General features: G+C 35.9%; 1 protein-coding gene across 1 annotated transcript; it reads left to right on the top strand.

Annotated features, from left to right (window-relative positions):
- Nucleotides 1-11,291: 11,291 nt before the first annotated feature.
- Nucleotides 11,292-13,704, top strand: LOC110774300 (RING/U-box superfamily protein). The gene has a single exon (XM_021978840.2). It carries the CDS (start codon nt 11,870-11,872, stop codon nt 13,352-13,354), a length of 1,485 nt encoding a protein of 494 aa, XP_021834532.1. The 5' UTR covers nt 11,292-11,869; the 3' UTR covers nt 13,355-13,704.
- Nucleotides 13,705-17,280: the final 3,576 nt, after the last annotated feature.

Raw genomic sequence — 17,280 nt, 5'->3', positions numbered from 1 at the left:
ACAACAATTGCACTTGAAATCCATCTCCGCAATATTTTTGTATCAAAGGGCCTGTTTGATAACCATTTCAATTTTAGTTTTTAATTTTCATTTTTTATGGTAGAGTATAGAGAAAAATGAGAGTGAGAATGGGAGTCATGATGAGAATGTGAGAGAGGATGAGAGGAGAGGATGCGAGGGAAGAGTAACAAAAGTGAAAATAAAAACTTGAAAGTGAAAACAATTTCAAATAGATTTCAGTTTTTAGTTTTGTTTTTACTTCCGTTACTCATTCGGATTCCTCCCTCCTTCCCTCTCGTCTTCCCTCTCAATCCCATCTTCACTCTCATTCTCACTTCCATTCTCCCTCTTTTTCTTCTATACACTAGCACAAAAAATGAAAATTAAAAACTAAAATTGAAATGGTTATCAAATGGGCCCTAAGCTTTCCTCCACTTCCTTTCTCTCTCTTCTCTCTTTCTGTGCAATTGGGAGTTGCGTTTATTAGGGAAGATGATGGTGTGAATGAGTTGGGTTGGGTTGGTTTTTTTAACTATTAATTATTGGTGATTTTTGCTTTATTGTTTTTCCAAATTTTTAGTTAAAGGTGCAAAATGACCAATTTACCCTTAAATTGCCTCACATGCTTGACACACGTATTTTAATGCCCATCAAAATAGATGGGATATATATATACAAAAATTCTCCTATGCGGACGTCCGGATATTATTATTGTGCTGACGCCATGTATTTTGTACTTACCCTCTTTGCTTTCCTGCTTATTTACAATAGCATTCGCATGATACTAACGTGCAAACATCCAAATGAGAGAATAACAGTATATATATCATTATTGAACTTAATTAAAAAGCTTAGATTTACAGTTAGAAAAGACCAAAAGAGATCCAAATTAGATAAAAGTTTGGATTCTAAACTTAAAAATCCTTTTCTATTTATAACTAATTTCCTTGTAGTAAGAAACCAGTATATTACTTAATAATGAGAAAATTCTTGGGGTAATGTTAGCTTTAAAAAAAAAAAACCTTTCATGGTAACTTCGAAAGTTCGATTCGATGTCAGGGCTCTAGGAATCCCAAGGGGATTCTCTTTGTACTTTCTTTTGTCTTTAAAAAAGTAAATAAATAAGGCTAAAGGCTAAGGCCTGCATTAAAATTTGAAAAAACCAAACAGAAAGGCTAAGAAAGTGTAGGAGCGCACCTTCAAAGGTTACCACATGTCGAAATTCTATGGTTCAGATTAATTAAGAAAATCCTTGGTCCTACTCCCATACCAGAAACATTTTAGCAGAGATGATCCTCCATTGATGCTGGAAACTACACACAATTGCAGTTTGCATGCAGCTGTGAGATAAATACCCTTACTTATAACTAACAACGAATGACCATGGGATACCTTAATTATATATAGGACATTGCTTGTCTGCTTTCTTCTGTAAGGAGACATTCATTCTTCCAGCAAATTACAATATACATATGCAAAAATAATTTATTGAAAACACAAAACATAAAAATTTGTACATATACATCAAATTATGATTGATATGAAAATAGAAGTTCCTATTTACAGGAGAATGATGTAAGTATTTTCCTTATAAATAACAGTGACTTCTATAGCTAAGAGATATATTTCTTTATGTAGGGACAAAAATTGGTTCAAGACGGCCATATTGGATTAGTTGTGGTAGCAGTTCAATGGTCAGTATATTCATTATTTTTGGTATATAGTAGCTAGAATTCACACATGCTGGACAATATTAGGTAAGCTTTCTTGATATTATGCAACTAAGACCCAATTCGAACAAAAAAAAAGAAACTATTTGTAAAACGCATTCATTCCTATTCTTGAATCAGGTGTGACATAAAAGGGGTAAATTTCAAATCTAATGTAACAACTCCTAAAAATAGCACCTCTACCTAGTTTTCCATAACTATGATCTAGAAGTTTTCTTATTGCAGGGAGAAGACACTTCTTACAATCTGCATGAAAAAGGTCTCGAGTGCATTCCACTATATTGAAGATCCTAGTCTTGTTTATCACTTTTGGGATCCTTTAGCATATGACGATCCAAGAACAATAGTAGTAATTAATCTATTGAACAACACATCAACTTTATCTTGAATCAATGCCGGATTATCTGAAAAGTTGTGATTCACTCCATAAATCTCGGTATCCGTGTCAAATCCGTGTCAAATCTATGAAAGAAATTTGAATCTTAATATTTTAAGAGTGAAATTATCTGTAGGATGACTAAGAATGTCTAGAGGGGAGTAGAGGGGGTGGTGTGAGGGGGCGGTGTGCGAAAACGTGTAGAGCATAAAATAAAGGAACATATAGAGAATTATTATACTCGGTAAAATCCCACCTCTGAAGAAAATCCACGAGGCTCCTCAATCCAAAAAAAATCCACTATAGAACGATGATTACAAAAAGTACTCACACACTTATCCTAGACACATTCTAGATAATGTTTATCAACTTCTTCATAACTCAACTTCTGTCACATGCTGGACAGAGTACTTAGAACATAAACAAAAGCATATTTGAATAGAAAAACACAAACAGCGAGGACATTTTGGCATGCATCATAACACAAGAAATTAGTCAATGGAGCAAATACCTAAAGATTTTCTAACAGTGTCAAATCGAAGATTATCTAAAGGTTTTGTGAAAGTGTCCGTTTTAGGAGAAGAAAGATCAGTAGAAGCATTAAGACATTTAAAAATTCAAACTTTCTGAAACAACGGGTTCACACACAACATTAACATAGGCAGATACACATTTAAGATTTTCTTTTTTCCTCCAAACTAACTTTGTCTTAGTTGACGACAAAGAATGAAAAAAAGATAGTTTGGATAAGTGTTTTACCTATCATAAGATTTGAAATCTTATGTTGGATACTTACTTTTCCACCTATGACATGAGAATTTGAACTAACAAATTCGTTTCAAAGCTTTTATTTGGATACTTATATTGGATACCCGCCTTTTGATAAATTAGGGCATCACAAGACAAAGATAGTTGGCAACTAATTATAAGAATGGAGCATTTTTGCTCACCACTTTAACTATAGGTGTACTCTAACCACCATCCTCAATGCTTGACACGTGTCCATAGGTATAATCATGATTCCATAAATACAAAGCAAAAGTTAACTATGGTTATGTCTATGGACACGTGTCAGGCATTGAGGATGGTGGTGAGGGTACTGTTGTGTGGATTTCAGCTGCACCAAAATGGATTAAGCTGCATCCTCAACTTGTGATACTCGCAAGTGCACGAGCCGTTTGGTAGTATAGCATATGTAAGTGCGAGGTCGATCCCACGAGGATTGGTGATTGAATGATCCAATTCATTTTCCCTACACAAAACAGAAACGAAAAAAGAAAGGAAATAAATAAAACAAGAAAGAAAGAAAATAACTAACTCAAGTAGATAAGTTCCCAAGTTCAATTAGATTAACGGATTGATTCTAGCTAAAGTATGATTAAGCCATGGTGTTTGGTCATAACCTTGTGTTCCTAATTCCCTAATTTGATCATTTGTTGTCTAACCTAAAATTAAGCATTAGGAACCCATTAAGCATAGAAGAATAATTTAAACAACCAAGCATGTATCTAATCCCTGTTGTCGAATGTCCATACATACTCTTCCTATTCATAGTTCAATTCGAATTAAAGCATGGTGTATACCCTTAATTCAAACCAAGATAGCTAACATGCAAGCCTAAATGGTGATCAATCATTCAAACTAGCATATTAACTTATAAGCATAATGAATAAGAACATGAACCATAATTGAAACTTGGAAACTAATCAAACTTGAAACTAAAGAAAAGAATTTACATAATGAAAAGTTAAGTGGAACTAAGAAAACTTAAGAAGAATTTCAGCACAAATATTTCATTACAACAATTGAAAACTAGAAAATGAAACTAAGAGAATTTGAGGGAGAGAAGGGAAGGGAGCTCTAGAGAAGTGTTTGAGAGCTCCCCCCCTTGGGGTGTGTTTACAAGCTTAGAGAACCTCCCTATTTATAGGCCTAAGGAAGTGAAAAATCTGAATTCAATATGGCTAATGCATACAACACTTGTTTTATAAAATCTGAAATGGTTGATGCACTTGTATTAGAAAATTTGAATTGGTTGATGCACTTCACCAATAAATCCCACCAGCAGCCCTAGCTCATCTTCATGTCACCATGACCAAGCTTCCAACCAGCTCAATAGCTCATGCCTAGCTCACCATGACCAAGCTTCCAACCAGAAACAATAGCTCATCCTGAGGTCAGCATGACCAGCAACTTCAAGGGCTTACGAATTGGGCTTCCCTTAAGCAAATTAAGACTTTAAGCACTCAAACTTGAAGTTCAGAATGTCTTCTTTCCAGCCATATATCATTTGGGCCAATCCAAGGTCGGAGGAGGAAGTTAAGGCCAAAACAAATTGCTAACTCATTTTGCGCGCTGATAAAATCCATCCTGAGCATGCCTCTGTGTTTGCTAGGTAACAGACTCCATATTTATCCAATGGGGCTGAATTTTGGATATGTTATAGTACACACCCATTGGAACAACTTTCATGAAGAATGCGGCCTCATCCGAGCTGTGTAGGTTGCTGAAACAAATATTGCAATGTGACCTACGGAACTGGACTGGCAGGGGGCTGTAGCCAAAATGAGTTTGTCTTTAAGCTCTTCTTCCCTTCATCCAAATTAGGCCTTAACATGCTTGAATTGCATGAATTATGCTATCTTGCTCTATTTGCCTACAAAACACACAAAGGGAGGCAAATAACTTAGAAATCTAGGAAACTAAGCAAAAAAAGTAAGTAAATAGGGCATGTATATGTATGAAATTATGAGCTTAACAGGTACACCCATGGTTAAAACGGTGAGCAAAAATGCACCCATAAAGAACTAGAATAGGACAAGTGGTTAGGGAAACACCTACAGCTGGCAGCAAGCTCACGTCAGAAAACTAGTAACGTTGACTGGTCATGCAAAATGTAAACGTGAAAAGAAAAAAAACAAACAAACAGACAAAAACAAACTTGACCAGTTATACAAGAAAACACTACAATACATGCAATGCAAGCAAAGATGAATTACCTTCAATAGGCTTTGAGCGCATCGAGCTATTATGAAGTTGATCTCAGCCATAGCAGATTATCTTAGCACTAATTTAAACTAGCCTAATTTGTCAAGGAAAGCTAAAAACATTAGCTAAACAAAACTTCACACAATAAATGGTCTGGACTCGTGGTTTTGGGCAATAAATGGGCTGGGCCTATTTCCAACATTTTTATTGATGCAAAATGGGGGTTGTGTTTGGTGAGTTGAAACCTTGATTTAATTGTTGTTATAAAAAAAAAAGGTAGTTATCCAGAAAACTTTTGGGTGTTCATAGAATCATCCTTAATTCAAAGTACATACGAGTTAGACAATTTCATCGCTGGTGTAGCGTCTATGCGATACTGATTTGGCATTTGGCAGTTGTAATATTCTTCGTCCAACACTATTTAGAAGATATCACGAGTGCGCCTTAACATTACATGTTTTAATATTTTATTTTCTCAATCCATTTTCTAAGATGTTACGTTACTAAATTATTAATCCACACTCTTGATTATGTACTCTTATTTGAATGCATATTTTCTCTAATGTCCGAATTACTAGTTAGATAATTTTTTTTTTTTTTTTGGGATACATTGGGAAGAAAGAAACCCCTTGGGGTTTCAAACCTGGGTGTCAAACAGGGGAAGGGAGGAGGCCACCACTATGGTACCTGCTCTCGACTAGTTAGACAATTTAAAATGTCTGATGTCACACTAGCACACGGTGTGTGTTGTGCATCTAACCGCAAATCCCATGCTTGTGAACATATAATAATGGAAAAAAAAAATAAAAAAAACAAAACAACGTGCTCTCATAATCGTCATAGACGATGATTTTCTGCTCCATCGACAAAGTAAAAACACAATCTATGTATTTAGGGTTCGAGGAATGAGATGAGATGATGAGTGTTAATGGTGTAGAGTGATTTTAGTGAGTTAGAAAAGATAATGAAGATGAATGCAAAGTTTTAGTAAGTTTAACAACCAAAACACGTGGTTTTGTTAAAACCATGCAAAGTCAGGTGGTGTGATCAGATGACTATGTGTGTTTCGACTTTCCAACTTCCTTGAGGAAACATGAATAAAAATACTGTTAAGATCCGATGAGTAGGTAGAAATTTAAGCAAAAGAAAACAAGAAGCATTAGGGGATCGTTGACGATAGATTTAACATCTAAGAGATGCACATGGAAATTCCCATTATTTTCAATATTATGTGAAGCAGTTATGTCATTTCTTCTTTGGCTTGGGAATATTTTTCTTGTATTGGTAAAGCTTTGAAAATTAATCTTTGACATTAAAGCCACATGGGACAAAATGGTTGTTAATAATACATAATTGATGAGGAAGTCGTGATTAAGGATCTCTTCTATCACTCACATCATCATATCGTCCCACTAATTTTCACTCAGTCTCAATCCAAAACGAATATCACAAATGTCGTGCAACAATAAAACTAGAAAAGTGTAGGAGCACCTTAAAAAGTTACCACATGTCGAAATTCTATGGTTCATATAGACAAGTACGTTGATCATTGGCAGAAATGATTGACATGAAAATAGAAGTTCCTATTTACAGGAGAATGAAGCAAGTATTTTCCTTATAAATAACAGTGATTTCTCTAGCTAAGAGATATATTTCTTTCTGAAGGGACAAAAATTGGTTCAAGACGGCCATATTGGATTAGTTGTGGTAGCAGTTCAATGGTCAGTATATTCATTATTTTTGGTATATAGTAGCTAGAATTCACACATGCTGGACAATATTAGGTAAGCTTTCTTGATATCATACAACTAAGACCCAAAAGAATACAAATGTAAGCTTATAAATAACAAGTTTTTATATATTATTATTTATAAAAGAAAAAAAAACACACCTTTAATCCTCTTTTTTGGTGGACAAAACCTTTAATCCTTGTTAAGCATGAAAAGGGAATGTTACTGCCACAAGCATATATAGTGCCCTAAAACAAGGGGCGCTACCTAGAAAGAGGATGGAGGAGGTAATGGGGCACTGTCCCAGAAAAACAAATTTAAAGTTAACAAACAATTAGTTTATTTAAAAATAAATAAAAAAGAAGAAGAAAACAACAGAAAAGAGTTGTTTGGTATCAATCTAAATATTTGATCAACATTTCGTAATCCAGGACCACTTGGGAGTACACGAAAAGTCTCTGCATTTTGTATTCAAATATTGTAAATTTGTATCCGGTATTACTATTATCCAAAAGAAAATTAAAGGGTTTTATGACCCACAAAAGTAGAAATGAATGAGTCTGGTAAAATATTAAATTTGTATTTTCTAAGAAATTTATTAATGGGATAAAACAAAGTAAGTAGGTGAGATATGGAGTGCAAAATTCTAATCCTTATGGAAAATAACTAACCATTGAAATAAAAAATCCCACCTCACAACCATTAGGTTGGTGATCATCTCCTTTGATTTTGAAGGAACTTGAAAAATTGTTTGCACGCATTTGGTAAACGAAAATGATATTCGTGCAAAATGTTGAAATAGAAATGATGTTTATACACACTATACATGGCATTTTTATATATTAATCATTAAACGATAAATTTGATTAAGATGCTAAACAAAACACTCGTTTTAGTCTTTGGTGGGGAAGGTCCTCCTACTAATAGTTGAAATGGATATGGGAGGTGTGGACCACAACTTCAACTTTTGTGAAAAACGTCGGTGACTTGTACATAGAATAACCAAGTTCTTCCTAGTTGAGGGATAATTGGCTTGATTTGCTGACCTATATGTGTTTGGTTCTTCGTGGTGGTGATTGGTGGTTTGTCCATTTACAATTATGGAGTTTCTCTTTGTTGGTGGCTACTTGTAGTTTCTCTTTGGTTGTGATAGCTAGGTTTTCTGTGTTTTATTTTATGTATTTTATGTTTAATGTGGGCTTTTATGCCGAATGTGGGCGTAATGCCTTTTTGTAGGCTATATGCTTTAATGTAGGCTAGATGTCTTTATGTTGGCTTTTGTCATTTTAATTTTTTTGCTCGGGAACTTGATCTTCATACTATATTGTGATGGTTTTAGCTAGATTTATTCATGTTTGTTTCCTGTTGGTTTTCTAGCGGTGTATTTGCCCAACTTTGTTTGTACTGTTTTCTACCTTTTTGGGGAATTGCAATGAATTGGAATTTCGAAAAAAAAAAGAAGCTAAAAGTCTTTAATCAAATTCAAAAGCAAAACTTAGATTATATATTCACCAATAAGTTAGATTTTCAAGCAAAATCTAAACATTCTAGAGCCGTGAGTTAAGCATAGGCCTCACTTATCTCTATATCCCATGCTTGCATTCTGAGGAAAAGGAAGCATTTAAGTCAACCACCCAAGTCATGCAGTACTGTATATACTTTGCTAGACCAACAACCATATTATTATATAATTATACTAAAATAAAATTGGTCCCTACTAGGGTTGAGGGAGTCAATTAATTAATAAATAATGATAACCTAATAAAGTTGTGACATCAATTTATCATAAAGTCGATGATATGAAAACAATTAGTTAGTATGATTGTGTGTGTGAAAGCATCCAAGCTAATTTAGTTCAAATTTCTATTCAACCAAGAAAGATTATTTGGCGTTCACATACGATGGATGTACTCAAACAATGGGGATCTGGTTTTGTTTAGTTCACGGTTTCACAACAGAGGGAAACAGTGATACCTAGAGACATTATTTATTATGTTTGTCTCAAATTTTGGTCAATGTAGATTATGTGGTTGAGGATATGACAAACCCCGACTTATGAATATAAATAAACGGCATCTAAAAATAAGAGCATCTCCAACAGCTTTGGAATGCTAAAATAAGTGACCCACAACATCATCAAAACTCTCTTCAATAGACTTTCAAATTACCACTTAGATCAATACACTTCAATTTGAAGAATTTGATTTGCTATTACTATTGGATATGCTCATAACTACGCAGATAATTAAAGACTTCCTTTATTAAATGAATAAAAGAAACCGAAATATACACGCGTCGACTTCCTTGCCACGTGACAAGTTAAGCGATAGACACCATTCAATTGAAGTATAACACCTAATATGGTTTAAATCAATCATATATATTACTCAGTCTGCCACGTAGTAGGAAATGGCTAGTTGATTTTTTTCTGTGAATTTGTGACATAAATGATATCAATGATGCATTGGCATTTCGAAAATTCCTTGCTATCTATCCTAGGTCTCATGGTAGGAGCAGGACGCATCTAAGTTTTGATGAATTCTGTAAGTGTGAAAAGTTACATAGCTCTGGTTTTCTGTAGAATGTTGGATTTTACAAATTAAGGCATTGAGGAAGACAATACTTTAGGTACTGTTTCACAATGTTAGGACCATGGGGTTTTAAATACTAGTCTATATAAATATATGTAAAAATATTAATGTTGCAGCTGTCCACACATGCACTCATCCATGGGGTTTATATTTATATTTTTTTTAAATGTTTTTTTAACTCGATGCATTACATTATTATATCGTCTTACTTATGAAGTTGAAAAAGACAGTCTAAGGCTGCTTCGTTGTTGGTAGTAGGAAGAATATTGAGCTCCAACATTGTCGGTTAAGCATGACAATTATATAAGTGAAAGGGTAATAGTTAAATCCATTTTGTAGCTCAATAGGAGAGCTATGGGCAATGAGAGTGACAAATGAAAGTGAAAGTGACAAATATTCGTACGTCAATGGGAGAGCTATCGGCAATGAGCCTAGTACCCATCAAGATGTTGCCAATTTTTAACCATAATTTTTGTACTCTAAGACGTATGTGATCTACACCAAAATATAGGGTGAGCGCGCATACACGAAAATGCAGGGTGAGCATCACATACGGTCCATATGCGGGGTCTCGTCGACCATGTTTGAAAGTCATTTGGTTAACTACATCTCGCTACTAACATATAATAAAACTGTTGAAAACAAAGCATAATGATCAGGGACGAATCTAGCTATTGGGCTGTATGGGCTATAGCCCATGCCTATTTTTTATTTTTAAATTTCAATACCTATGTTCTCTCTCTCTTCTTTTCCTCCTTTCTTTCTTCTTCTTTCTATTTCTTTTAATTTTTCTCCTTTCTCTTGTTTTTTTGTCTTTGTTTCTCCATTTTTTTATGATTTAGATCTACTACAAATTGAGCTTTTCCCCACAGTTTCTTCTTCCTATTTCTTTTTTTTTTTGGTTGCTTTTCTCTTGTTTTTTTCCCGTCATTTCTCCTTTGTTTTTTTTCTTTTGCGTTTCTCTTTTTTCTCTCACACGTGTTGTAAAGTCCGGCTTGGTGTGATATGGCCCTCACTACTGAAATTTCCTGCGTACATAAGATAAATTTAGCCCATGGAGTTTTGAAATCCTAGATTCGTCCCTGATAATGATAAACATTCATAAGATTAATATCAATTTGACATGCTCAAAGAATTTTAGTAAAAATAGTTTTTGGGGTTTTTAATAGATTTCCTCGCACAACGAACAAGATATCCAGCAAGTGGCTAGCCCAAGGGGATATCACCCACATGCCAAGATATCCAAGGAATTCCTAGTAAACGACATCGCTTCATAAGCGTGTGAGCATTTTTAAGATTTTACTCATCAAGACCTCTAAAATCTCAAAACCGGCCCTTGATGGAGTTTACTTACTTGATCCTAACAATAATGTATCACTATCTTGTCTTGTACCCTTTTATATTTTTCTTGGCCTAGTGCACCAAATCCAAAACCCAAAATCGATTATGTTTGTGTCACTTTGTAAACAGAAAGTGTATCAGTGACTTAGCTTTAAGCGGCACAAAAAGCCATCCCCAAAAATCCATGAGGAAAAGTTAAACAAAAGTCTCACAGTCACTTGCCTTGCTTTTGGGGTCCCCTGAACTGTCTCTACATTACAAAAATACACAGTACCCTACGCTTCCACTTCTAATATTTCCAAATGCGTAATATTTTTGGTCCCTCACTCTTTCTCTCTCTTTAGACTTTGTGACTATCATCTGTGTTTCTTGTCCTTTACCCAGAAAAAAAGTAATCCATTCCATAGTAACTAAACTTTCAGGGTTTCTTGAGATGGAATAGAAGAAATGGAAAGAATGTGATCAGAATAACAAGGACATTAAAATATATAACCAACAAGAAAAAACCCATTATGGGGTTCACATTTCCATAATTTTCTCAAGATTTTATCATTACTTTTATCTTAGGGGTATTAAATGGGCATTGGGGTTGATGCAGGGTTGCCTTGAAGTCAACCAGAACCAGAAGAAGAAGAGCCTTGCATTTGATGAAATATTGTTCATAATAGAAGTCATGTTCTCCAATTTTTTTAAATAGGCTAATGACAGACCTAAAGTCATTTAATTTTGCACAGGGTGGTAGATTTATTGGATTTATTGGCTTCTGCTTTTCAAATCTCACCTGTGTCACCATTTATTTCCATCTTTTAAACTCGCCTTCTCTATCTCTCTCTCCTCAGGAGAGGACATTTCAATTTGCAAGTTCCTCTTACTGTAAAAACAAAATTGAGGGTAAACCATTGAGTCTCTATCAGAAATCCAGCTTATAATCCAGCACAACCACATGAGACCAAGCTTAAACAACTGTCTGGGATTCTGCATTTTCACTTGGACTAGGACTTGCGTTTGTTTGCATACCAGATGGGATTCTTCAGATTAGATGTCTGAAGCTGAAAGCTGCAATCTTGGTAAGTTTTCTCAATCTTTCCTTGGAAATAAGCAAAGACAAGAAAAATGGTCTGGTCTCTCCTTGAAATCAAAGAAAAAGGCCTTGCCACTACCACTCTGCAAACATACTTTGTTCCTCAGCCACCCCCACCCTCCGATGTTCAATCAGATAGTTTCAGTTTTGGAAACAAAGTCAGTCCAAGCATACTGCTCATAATCATAATTCTTGCCGTTATTTTCTTTGTTTCTGGTTTGCTTCATCTCCTTGTTAGATTCCTTTTGAGACCTTCAAGCAGAGATGCAGATGACTTGGAGAGTGTGACTGTTCTTCAAGGACAATTGCAGCAACTGTTCCACCTCCATGATGCTGGGGTTGACCAGTCTTTCATAGACACTCTCCCTGTCTTCCATTACAAAGCCATCATAGGATTGAAAAATCCATTTGATTGTGCTGTGTGTTTGTGTGAGTTTGAGACTGAAGATAAGCTCAGATTGTTGCCCAAGTGCAGCCATGCCTTTCACATGGAGTGCATAGACACATGGCTCTTGTCTCACTCAACTTGCCCTTTGTGTAGAGCTACTTTGCTCCCTGATTTCTCTCCAAACAATAGCTGTTCCCCCATTGTTCTTGTTCTTGAATCTGGGAGTGACAGCTCAAGAGAGATGGTCTCTGATAGAGAGGCTGCTATTGGCAGAACCAACTCAGTTTTGGGACCAAATTCCCATCTGGGTTTTCATGGAGACGTCGAATTGGGCTTGTCCCACCGCAAATCCTGCGAAATTGTGACGAAAGAAGAGGCTAATCTGACGGTAATGGTGGATTCAGGGGAAAAGGTAGTGCCTGTGAAGCTTGGAAAGTTCAGAAATGTGGATGGTGGTGGTGAAGGGAGTAGTGACAGCAATGTGGATGCAAGAAGGTGCTTTTCTATGGGGTCATTTGCATATGTAATGGATGACAATTCTTCGTTGCAAGTACCCATTAGAGCCTCAATGAAAAAGCAACCAAGCAAGAAGCCTACTCTGCCATTAACACCAGGTCACAGGCAAGCAATGTCTGAATGTGATTGTGAGTCCAGAAGAGAATTCAAGTTCAGTGGGGTTGAAGCAATTGGAGGCCTTGAGACTCAAGGGACTGCGAGTGCTAGTATTACTAATGGCAATAATACCTTTGGGAGGAGCAAGAGGGAGAGCTTCTCTATATCGAAGATTTGGCTCCGCGGGAAGAAAGAGAAGCCGAATAGGGCAGGAGATTCGTCGAGACGGGCCTCTTCCTTCCGGTTTCCTGTGCACCGGAGTGGCGTGGCTGCCGGAGAGGAAGTGAAGGCCAAGAATGTTGAGAGTGGGAGTAGGAGGACTATTTCAGAGATTGACATTGGCAGGTGGGAAAATGGAGGGAGTGAATTGGGTTGTGATGAGGAGAATGTTAGTGTTAGCTGTAACAGTTTGGATTCTCAAGCAAATCCACCATCTTTTGCAAGGAGGACACTGCTTTGGCTCATGGGAAGACAGCAGAACAAAGTTGTTCATTCATCGTTTGATCCTAGTGTTTAGTTTTCTGTTACTTTCTTTGATTTTTATTCTTTTCTAGATAGATAAATTATTATCTATGATTACTCATCCTCCTGGAAGGTAAATTTGGATGTTTTGTAGCTGGAAAAATGAAGAAGCAATAGTTGGATAGGGACCTCAGATCAGTTTCTGCATTTCTCTTGTGGAGAGATGCAAAATGCTTTCTTTCCAGATTATAGCATGTGTTGAAGAAAATGGGGCATATTCAAAGGTCAAAATTGGACTGTTCTTTCTCTGTAAGTCCAACAATGTAGCCCTTCAGTAGAAAAACAAAAGAAAAATAATATATTATATGGGATGGGTCAACACAGTTGGATTTATGCGTTGTTAAATTGTCATTGTTTGATGTCAGACTTTGATTAGGCATTTATAGAGTGGCAAATTGTTAGGTCCATGTCATTGAATGAGATTATTTTTGGGTAATGATTTTCCCACTCTAATTTTATCCACTTACACTTTTTTTTATAGTTATAAAATAGAGTGTAAGTCGATAAAATTGGAGTGGGGAAATCATCACTCTTATTTTTTATGCTTCATTGAATGAGATTATTATGACTCACAGTAAAATGTAAAAAGTGTGGAGATTCAATTTTGAAATTGAAATGAGAAATTATTGTATATGTGCCCTCTCATTATGTTAGAGCATCAACAATAGGCTCCTTAAACCACCTTTTAAGACAAATTTTAGGGAGGAATTGGAAAAATACAACTCCAACCATACTCCTTATCCACCTCTTAAAATAGGAAGACTTTTAGGAGCTTCTAAATCCGAGAAAAGAGAAAGGACTCCTAGTGGCTCCCTATAATTTAATATTGCTTTATTTAATGAGTATTTCAAACCTTTAATTAATACTAATATATTTTTTATATTATTTTTTAATAGAGATTGACCAATTGAAAAAGAGTTGTAGCATAAAACCAAGGTGATTTGTGTGAGTGGTTCGGCACTCTCATTCCTTAAGGGAGGTCAGGGGTTCGATCCCTGCTCTTGTACGGAGTCACCACTTTGGCCAGCACTTTACCCCTTACGGGTCGACCCGGTGTGAGCGGGGATTAGTCTGGGTTGTGGTTAAGGCTTAAAGGTGTCACCCATAGTTGGGGCCCATCCAGGACCACCTCGTGGTTCAGACCAAAAAAAAAAAAAAAGAGTTGTAGCATTTATGATTCCCTAAACTAGAAAGTATGATTGGAGTTTAAATTTTATAAAGAACTCTTAAAATAACTTTTATATGTTTTAAACTAAAATTTAATTAAAAAATAGAGAGGATGAGTGTGAATGCTCTTACAAATTTCATTTGATTTTGAGGAGAAACTCCCAAGCAAAGCAAGGTCATTGTGTTACAGGCTGTAGCATTAAAGAGAGTCAATTTTGATCCATAAATGATTGGGGATTGGCATTAATGGGTGATGCAAATAAGTTCACGGGTGCGGTTGGAGGCCATTGTCTAGTAATGTATGTGGCACCTAACCCAATAACAATCACCATCGTCTGCTTACGTTCACGCAATTGAGTGTGAAGCCTCATCAGCCCAATCACTAACCCAATAAAGACATCATGAAATTAGGAGAGTTGCAGCGGCTCTTGATGAGGTCGAGTGCAAGTGGGCGCCAAGAAGCAGGGCCGAAGTTAGAATTGTAAAGTTATGAGGGACAAAGTAGAAAATACAAGTACATAAAACACCTAAGTAAGATTATTGTTAGAACAAACAAATTAAAACTGTCATTGCTATAATATTAGCAAGATTAGGTACATACACCTTAAAAAACTATTCAACTTACTCGGCTTGAGATGGGTCCGTCAGTGGCGGTTCTCACTTCTATTGGAAAAACAACAATCAATGACTAATATAAATAAAATATATCTAAATAGGACAATATATATACCAACGAAATTGATTTAAACGAAAATCAAATTGACAACAAATTGTAAACTAAAATACAGCAAACAAAAATAAAAGCTACTAACTTGTATTCGAGATAGAGGCTTATAGATTTGATGCAATGTCCTAAAGACAGTAATTTCACCCCTTCTAAATGTTTGAAGTTCTACAGGTGATTTACCTCCCAGGATTCAACTATCTATATTCTAAGTCCTAATTATGATTAACTTTATATATTTCTCTTTCTGGAAGTGTATAAATGAATGTGCGTTCAAATGCTTCTATGTAAATAGGTTAGCGTTGTTCTAACTTAAATAGGCTTGATACCTTTTCAAAAAGTTTACAATTGCTAAAACAGTTGTTAATCTGAATTTAATTAATTCAAAATTTAAAAAATTAATTTAAATCCAAACGAGCCCAATCCATAAGTGAGGCCCAAGTGTCACTCCATTAGACCCACCTTCCATTTATGTCATTCTCCATTCTATCGATGTGGGACAAGTAGACTTGAATTTTATTCAAACTTCCAACAACTTTCACCGTATTATGTAAATTTCAAATTTTGCGTACTTCACCTCTAGGGTAGTGATAATGAGATCTATATGAGGCTCAACCACCATGCAACACTTCATTTTAGAGAAAAAACATCGCACAATGAACCATTGTCCACATGGCGAGCGTGACACAGGCTTGGCAAGCTGCGTCAAGCAATCATATTTGCGGGGACTACTTGCTAATGGTGCTCAATGTGGACGGTTCACATTTGTTCAGAAAACAATATATGAAGAGAAAAGCCAAATTGAAAGCCTCTAATGGCTATGTTTTTTTTTTTTTTTGGTCTGAACCATGAGGTGATCCTGGATGGGCCCCAACTATGGGTGGCACCTTTAAGCCTTAACCACAACCCAGACTAATCCCCACTCACATCGGGTCGGCCCGTAAGGGGTAAAGTATTGGCCAAAGTGGTGACTCCGTACGAGAGCAGGGATCGAACCCCTGACCTCTCTTAAGGAATGAGAGTGCCGAACCACTCACACCAACCACCTTGGTTTCTAATAGCTATGTTTCAAGTGGCTATAACGACTATAAAATTAACTGCCCAAATTCAACCTAAGTCTAACCAATGTCATGATTTAATCTAATTGTATTCTTTGTTTCTTCAAATTTATCTTTTATATATTTGTTCATTCTCCACAAAATCTTTACATTTTTGCCTATATAATGAAACAACATCAAATATTTTACAACAATCGCTTGTACTCATAAATTTTACAACAACAACAATGTTCACTCTTCTTTACATTTCTCCAATTTGTCAATCACATGTTCATAAAATAACATAAAAAATAACTCTAAAAAGTTAACAAAACAAAAGAACAAACACATAATCAACCTACAACATTAAAAAAAAAAATATTTATAGCACCCCAAATGTAGAGACCCCATAGTGTAGCCCTCTCCGCTGGAGCAATTGTTTTAGGGCTCCAAAGATTCTCATTGATCTCTAAATGGGTCTCCAAATGGAGTGTGTTGAGAGGTTCAATCCAACCGTCCAATAATAACTTTGTAATTGATAGGATGGCTACTAAGGACCCCCTTATTATAACCTCTCACAGTAACCCCTCATTACAGTCTCTCAGCCATTATGAATGCTCTAATCAAATTGCAGGTGAGGCCAAGAAACAAGCCTTGCCCGGAGAGAAAGCTAGTGAGGCAATGGCCCTGCGTGTCTTATTTAAGTTAATAATAGGACTTGCAAATTAAGTCGATTATAAAGACACACACAAACATCTTAGACTAAACTAGCCCAAGTCAAAATGGCCCAACATTTTGAGTTTTTCCCATTACCCAAATACTCAAATACTTGAATGTCCATTAATTAAAGGAAAATTTGCACAAATACCACATGAATTACAGGGTGTGTGCCACCAAGACTCATCACCATGGAGCATTGTACCACCTGTCTTATAAGTTACATTCCATCCGCTTCTCCGTTAGTCACATGGGGTCTTTTCTTAAGGGAAATTT

The sequence above is a fragment of the Prunus avium genome, chromosome 1 (assembly GCF_965620075.1).
Source record: "Prunus avium chromosome 1, drPruAviu1.hap1.1, whole genome shotgun sequence".
Taxonomy (NCBI): domain Eukaryota; kingdom Viridiplantae; phylum Streptophyta; class Magnoliopsida; order Rosales; family Rosaceae; genus Prunus; species Prunus avium.
The sequence above is the reverse complement of the archived record's forward strand: the minus strand, read 5'-3'. Positions and strand labels throughout refer to the sequence as shown.

Excerpts from the sequence above, each read along its gene's own strand:
- LOC110774300 (XM_021978840.2), top strand. The coding sequence starts at position 11,870 with ATGGTCTGGTCTCTCCTTGAAATCAAAGAAAAAGGCCTTGCCACTACC.